Here is a 7,373-nt window from a genome sequence, read left to right on the forward strand (position 1 = left end):
TAAGGCTAGTGAAAGATGCATTATAGATCCACACTACCCTTTCATCAACTGTGTCAAAACTACAACCACATCACTTGCTAACTCTGGCTAGAGAGGCGGCATCATGTAATAGTTAAAAACTCAGCTTTGACGTCCAACAAATCTGGGTTTCAAGTTACATATATAGTATAACCTTGAAATGCTGTTTAATCTCTTCAAATCACAGTTTCCTCAAACAAAAGAAAACATATACCAATTCCTGTACTCACTCGTGCGGTTCTGTTAGGATTAAATAAAGTATTCTATGCAAAGCACACAGAACAGAGTAAAGCCTCAGAAATGTTGGCTACTATAGTCATTTTCTGACAAAATGATCTGTACTAGGTTATTAAACTGAGGGCAGAAGTGATTACTGGGGGGAAAAAAGACATCATTTGCATATCTGTCCTCTTCCAAACCTAATTTAGTTTCCCATCTGTTTCAAAATGAAGTTATTTTGATTTTTCCTGTTACATGCAGTACTTTGTGTTACAAGTCCTATTCAACGGTTAAAATATCTTGTCTAATGCTACATGCTGAAACAAACCCAAAATATGTTGAGCCTCTTACTTTAGGACTATTACTTGTCACCGTGAGTAGAATATATTTTATTACATGCTTGCATATCTGTCTCTCATGTCAGAATGTCAGTGTCTTTTCATCTCCAGCATAGTGCCTGGCACACAGACGGTACCTCAATGATTGTTCAATTAATGTATGCACTTGTGAATGGATGGAACAAATCAATTAATACATTGCAAACCACCCTCTTCCCAAAAACATTTTAAGGAAAAGATTTCAAATCAATCTTTCCTTTGGAAGCCGGGACTCCTGCCGGTCAAAATCTCTCTTATAATCACTTGAGTAGCTAACTTCACTCATTAAATAAATGTTCATTGTCAAAAACCATGTTGTCAGAAGGGATCAAGGTGTGCAAAATAAAGAATGAGGAAGAGGCCCCTCATGAGTAAATAAGTAGCAGGTGCTTCTACTTGTTGATCATTGATAAATCAGGCATGCTCAGGGTGGTCCTTGGCCTTTTCTAGTCTTTACAACTGCATGTAGAAACTGTTGTAATGACAATTATTGTCATGTCTTTTGGAGCTGAGCTAAGGAAGTAGAGGTGCTGCAAGAATAACTTACACAAGGTCCGACAATAAGGAGGTAGCAGATCCGCACCTTGGCTAATGGGACACAGGTTTGCTCTGGGTGGGAGGCTTTGTTGAAGGCCAGTCATGGGTGCAGTGAGAAGCACAGCTGAGCCAGTTTTTCTACTTTAACTTTTCTGTCTCACTTCTCCAGATTAGTGCTTCTTAAATTTAATTGTACATTTAAATCACTCGTTCACGAGGAGACTTTATTTATGTATTTTTTTGAGGCAGGGTCTCTGTCCCTCAGGCTAGAGTGCAGTGGCCTGATGATGATAGCTCACTGCAGACTAGGAGACTTTTAAAAGCACAGATGCCTTAGTCAAACCCCAAGAGTTGCTTATTTAATTTTTCTAGAGCATGGCCTAGGTGTTAGGATTAAGAACAAAAAATCCCCAGCTAATTCTAATGTGAAGTCCCCTTTTAGAATACTGCTCTAGATTTCAGTGAGAGGCCCATTACTTTCTCCAAGGTTTACAATCAAGAATTAAATGAGGTAACCTTAAACACCTGCAGACTTTAAGCTTCTTGAGATAGAACAGTTAGGGCCAAGTTGTTTAATGAGTGGGATAAATATGTCCACATGGCTCAGAGAGTGTGGCTGATTTCTGAGCACAGAGCACCAGAGTATGGGAAACCATCATCTTGGAGCTTGTAACACTTTAATGTAGCTTGGTACACAGGTGGTAGTCAGCGAGGTTTATTCCTGGTGTAGTGACAATGGATGAAATGATGAAAATATCACTTGGTATTTTTCACCCAAATGATTTGAGGTAACATCCGCAAGGAACTTGCTTCATGCCAAGACTAGAGGAATTGGTAAAAGTTATGGATATTTTTCATCTACCCCAGGTAAGAGTTTCATTTCTTTGCTTAGCAAAACTGGATTTAAAATGTTATTGTTATGTTAAAATGTTATGCTATTGCTGGTTGGTGAATCAGTTAACACCACCACTTCTCTACTTCTCACTCTTGATGTCATAGCAGTTTTCTTCCTTGTGGCTCCAGGCAGAACTCTGAAAATATTATGAAGAAATTCTTCAAGATTCTACTTTTACATGGTGCTGATGAACTTCCTTGCAGCCTAAATAACGTCTTCCGATTTGCTATATCAGTGTTTAACTTACATGTCAGAATTTGTTTTGCCGAAATTATCACATGCCAGATTTTTAAAAACGAACTCATCTCTGGTATCTGCATAAACACTGACATTTTCACTTGTTATAGGTCAAATGTGGCCTGAGGCCTGATTGCAAAACGAGGCGGAGGTGCCAATTTAGTATTTCACTGCTCCACAAAAATACCAGCTGTGATTAGGTACAACCAAGAACTTCTACATGAATTAATGCATAACCAACCTAACTGAAGCTTTTTTTTAGTTTAAGAAATAGATCTTTCTTCTCTAAAATAAATGACACCAATATCTAACATTTATTTAGGCATCACAAGGTGTTGGCACTCTATGCACATGATTTAATTTAACCTTCGCAAGAGCCTCGTGAGGTTCCTCCATCACCTCCTCAACCCTCAGTTTGTTGATAAGGAACTTGAACCTTCCTGAGAATCCACCAGGACAACACAGAAGATCCCCAGACCCACGTCAGGAGAATCTACACTAGCTCCCAACTGCCTGCTGCTTCATTCTGCACGGATATCTTTCCATATATTTATGGAAATAAAACAGTGTGGTTCGGAGCACAGTATTTGAAGTCAGGCTGCCTCAGTTTGTGTCTCATCCCTACCACATACTATTTTGGACAAGTTTTTATTCTTTCTGTGCTCAATATTTTTCACCTATAAACAAATGGATAATAGTGCTTACATCATAGGATCGCTGTGAGGATTTTGTAGTGCTTGACACAGGACCTGGTCAAAGGAAAAGATCAATAAAAATTAGCTACTGTTATTTGCAATTAAAACTATCTCCCACAAGTCATAAATATGGATTCCTATTCTCTAATATAGATTGAGCCTATTGGCATTTTACATATACAATATTCATTGATTCACTGTTTCATATAGTCATTTGATGTTTATGGAGTCCCAGTGTGATGCTCTACTGTGGAGTCACAGTAGTCAAGGTAGATGCCTGTTGTCACAGAGTAGACAGACTAGAAGGGGAGATGGGTTATTACATAATCAGTCAAAGCACAGAAAAGGGGCTATGGCATTGATATGTATAGTTCCCTCATCACCTCTTTCCTCTACTAAAGGCCGACACTAGTCTTTCCCCTCTCTGGAATTTTATAACATAGTATGTATTTAGCAAAACTTGATATTATGCTAAAATTAAGTGACCCAAGAGAACCACATGTTCTTGGAAATATAGCTAAACCTTTTAAAAAATGTTTCTGACAAAGACTTTAGTGATTAAGAAGAAATATGCCAATTTTTGTCTTAGCCCTTCTTCAAGAGTATTTTGGCTTCGTTCAGTCATCTTCTAAGCATGTTATATCAGTAACCCATGTCTTAGAGAACAAAAGCTCTTTCTCTTTTCCTGTATGATGCTGCTGTCCTTTTCTGTAGCTTCCTCCTCCCTCATTGCTCCCCAGGTTTCTGCGCCTGATTCCTTCTGAGTTTCCCTAGCACCTCCATTTAAGACAGAGGTACCTGATTGTCTCCAAGTCTCTTGGTCAGCAGTAATAGTCATAACTGCACATCACTAAATGATGGAAACTTTTTTTCCCCCTGTGAGGAATATAAATCATAAACCTGGAGATGGTAATGGCATGAAGTTACTGCTTTTGGAATACAGAAAGATGCTTCCAGCCATGCTAAGAGATGCTTAACTAGAATCATAGAATAAAAAAATGGGTGAGCCTTCAAAGAGTTTGTCTAAAAGAGGAAAAAACTGAGGCTCAGACTATGAAAAGATGACTCAAGTTCCTATATAGTAAGAGCTAGAGCCTGTTTGAATACCACATCCATGTTGCCTGTGTTATAAATAGCATAGCTTTTATACTAGAAGAGCCCCTGATCAACGCATATAGGTTATCTTAACTGTGTTCCTTGTCACTAAACAACCAATGGGAGGGCTGGTTTTCTTGGGTACTGTTGTACAACGAGTAAAAGAAGGGTTTTGGAATCAGACATTTAATGTCTGTATTCAGTTCTTCTTCTGCTACTTAATGGTGTTGCTTGTCCTTTGGCCTCATTTTCCTCATTTATAAAATCAGAATGAAAATATCTGCTGTGAAGATTCAAAGAAACAATGTACACATAGTGCTCATAATCATGCCTAGCACAAGGAAGTTTTCAAAAAATATCAGTTATTATGTTATTTCTGAGATATTTATTTTCATCCTGTAATTTAAAGAATTCATCATCAGACCCTGTCACTTACACACAACTCACCCCGTTTAACACCTTTGAGCCATTCCCCCTTGCATTTCGAATAAAATGCAAACCTATTTGCATGCACCACATAAGAAAACTTCTATTTCACCAACATCACCTTGATCCCCTTGTCTCTCCCCAGATGCCAGGCATTCTAGAAATTTTAAAGCAGGCAAGGCTTCCTTTCCTCAGAACCCTCCATTAATTTATTAATAGTCAAAATAGTTGATTTCTTCTGATATTTTAAGCTTCACCTTGAACATCAACTCCTCAAAGAGGCCTTCCTAAGCATTCTGTCTAACTAGGTTCTCACCATCTCTGCTGTTCTGCAAGGCACAGACCACAATTTGAGATTACACTTTTCTTCCTGGCTTGATTCATAGAGTGTCTTTCTCACTAAAATATAAGGTACATAAGGGCCATTACAAAATCTATTGTATTTCCCCGGTATGTATTCAGTACTATGACAGTAACTGGTAGATAGAAGACAGGCAATAAATATTTGTGGACAGAGTGAATTAATTTCAGTTATGCCTTCGTTCCCACTGCTGACACTGCTTATCAGAAGTCACAAAACCAGTTTCGTCTCAGTGGTGACTCTGTTACCCAACTTGCTGGTAAGATCACATGATCTGTTTTATTGTGCTTCTCTTCAGGTATCACCACTGTCCTGACAATGACCACCCTCAGCACCATTGCCCGGAAATCACTCCCCAAGGTCTCCTATGTCACAGCGATGGACCTCTTTGTATCTGTTTGCTTCATCTTTGTCTTCTCTGCTTTGGTGGAGTATGGCACCTTGCATTATTTTGTCAGCAACCGGAAACCAAGCAAGGACAAAGACAAAAAGAAGAAAAACCCTGTATGTATCATTTCCCATTGGGACCACTGAAATTTTTAAGTAGATAGACCACATAGTTTTGGTTTAGTTTGGTTTGGTTAGACTATCTGCAGGCTAAGGATCAGCACTTTGATCTCCAAGAGGAAAACAGAATGTGTGAGTTTGGCAAGGCCATAAGGATTCATTTATGGTCACTAGTTTCTTGAGAGAGACCTGATTCTCTAAGTCAGACTTCTTATGCAAATGTAATTACCCACTCTCTTCATTTTGTGGGGATTAAAATCATTGTTGAGCAATGCATCTATTTTCTAGTTGTTATTATTCAAGGTTTCATTGATTTTCATCTTTCTGCCCCCTTACTATAATATTTTTAAATTACTGATGTTTTAAATTAAAACTTTCATCTAAGATATCCCCCAAGGAAGTCACAAGGTTCTTGAAATTTCAAGGATCACTACACTTTTGCAAATATTTAATGTGTACGTGAGAGAGTGTGTGTGTGTGTGCTGTCATCAGAGGACTTCTAGTGATTTCATGCTCAAAATGTACCTTTTTGTTTTTAAAACAAATGGCTAACCTGTTTGGGCAAGTTACTTAGCTTCCTTGTGTCTTTGTTTTCTTATATATAAAATGAATATTATTGAGAATACATGTCTTGTTGGGCTGTGAGAAATAAATGTGGTCATGGAAGTAAAAAATAATTACATAGTACCCTACATATAAAAGGCCTTAACATTAGTAGTCAGTGGTGATGATTGATGTTGATTTATACAGTTACCAACATGGATTAATTTCATTGTTTGTGTGATTGGGACACAGGTAGGATGATTTCTGTTTGCCACTGCACTTTAAATAGAGAGGATGAGGCACAAACATAAATGCCTAAAGCAATTGATTTTTATTGTGGGTGTTGAGTAGAGAATGTAGCTACATATCTACCCACCTGAACACAGTAGCTGACTCATAGGAACCCCCACAAAAGTTAGGGACCGTTTCTATCCAAGATGGGTTAAAGGGAATCACTCCATCCTCCTGGATTTATAGCTTTTCCTGGTCTTCTGATGTAAGGGCCATGAGAGCCATGATAATGTCTAGCTATCTGATCAATGGACTTTAGAGGCTGAATTATAAAGAGGGAATTTAGCTGATTCTAAGTTGTATCCTGATGCATCTCCAGCAACCCCAGTGAAATTCTACAAGTGGCACATGTTTATTTGAATGTAAAACTTTATAACAGGTAAAGAAAGAATCATCGTTATTATTGATGGTTAATAAAAAAAGAAATGCTTGTCTTTAATTTCTCAAATATTTACTATGCTTTATGCAGTCCTTCCCTTCCCTGTCTGTTTTGCTTCTCTTTGTCTTTCCATTTTCTCTATCCTTGTTTATTTTCCTTGTGGCGTTTTTTGTTTGCTCCCTCTCCTTCGCTTTCCATTTCATTCTCCCTCCCGGAAGAAGGTGGTTCTATTGACAGTCGGCATTATTACCTGCCAACTGCAACAAGGACGTGAGGACTGATTTTCAAACGAGATCTTAAGAAGCCCTCTGACTCTGTCAGCTATGTCGTTGCGAGTGGATTGGGTTGCAGAGATAGAAACAGTTCGATTCCTTAATCCAAGGACGTGGAAATGGAAGAAGAAAAGAAGGCGGAGGAGAAGGGGGTTAAAGAAGCTGAGAAAATGAAATCACCTGAGAATTTCATGCATTTCCCCTTTTAAGCCAATTAGGTGATTTATTAGAACTAGCAAGAACCTAAACTGGAAATGAGAAGCTGAAATTTCATTGTCCTATTTAATACGCCCTTTGGCTAATTGTGTCAAGACTTGCCTATTAAGGCCTCCTTGATGATAATTAGAAAATAAAATTGTAGTATCTCTATAGAGGAGAACCGGGCAAGCGAAAGCTTCCTCACAATTGAACAACATTGGCTTTTTCAGTCAAATAATTGTATATTAATTTATTAAAGATTTCACTAGTAATCACAAAATTCCATTTTGCAACTTTCAGCATATACTTTATTTATCCCAAGC

At 38.1% G+C, this 7,373-nt stretch overlaps 1 protein-coding gene across 1 annotated transcript in view; it reads left to right on the top strand.

The window, feature by feature from the left end:
* Positions 1-5,394, top strand: part of LOC105810056 (gamma-aminobutyric acid receptor subunit gamma-2-like) — an 85,029-nt gene extending 79,635 nt beyond the window's left edge. The window contains exon 3 of the mRNA XM_012643973.1: positions 5,159-5,394. Within this exon, the coding sequence (XP_012499427.1) occupies positions 5,159-5,394 (236 nt within the window). The remainder of the gene's footprint in view (positions 1-5,158) is intronic.
* Positions 5,395-7,373: the final 1,979 nt, after the last annotated feature.

Source organism: Propithecus coquereli, unplaced genomic scaffold (assembly GCF_000956105.1).
Source record: "Propithecus coquereli isolate 6110/MARCELLA unplaced genomic scaffold, Pcoq_1.0 Scaffold102, whole genome shotgun sequence".
Taxonomy (NCBI): domain Eukaryota; kingdom Metazoa; phylum Chordata; class Mammalia; order Primates; family Indriidae; genus Propithecus; species Propithecus coquereli.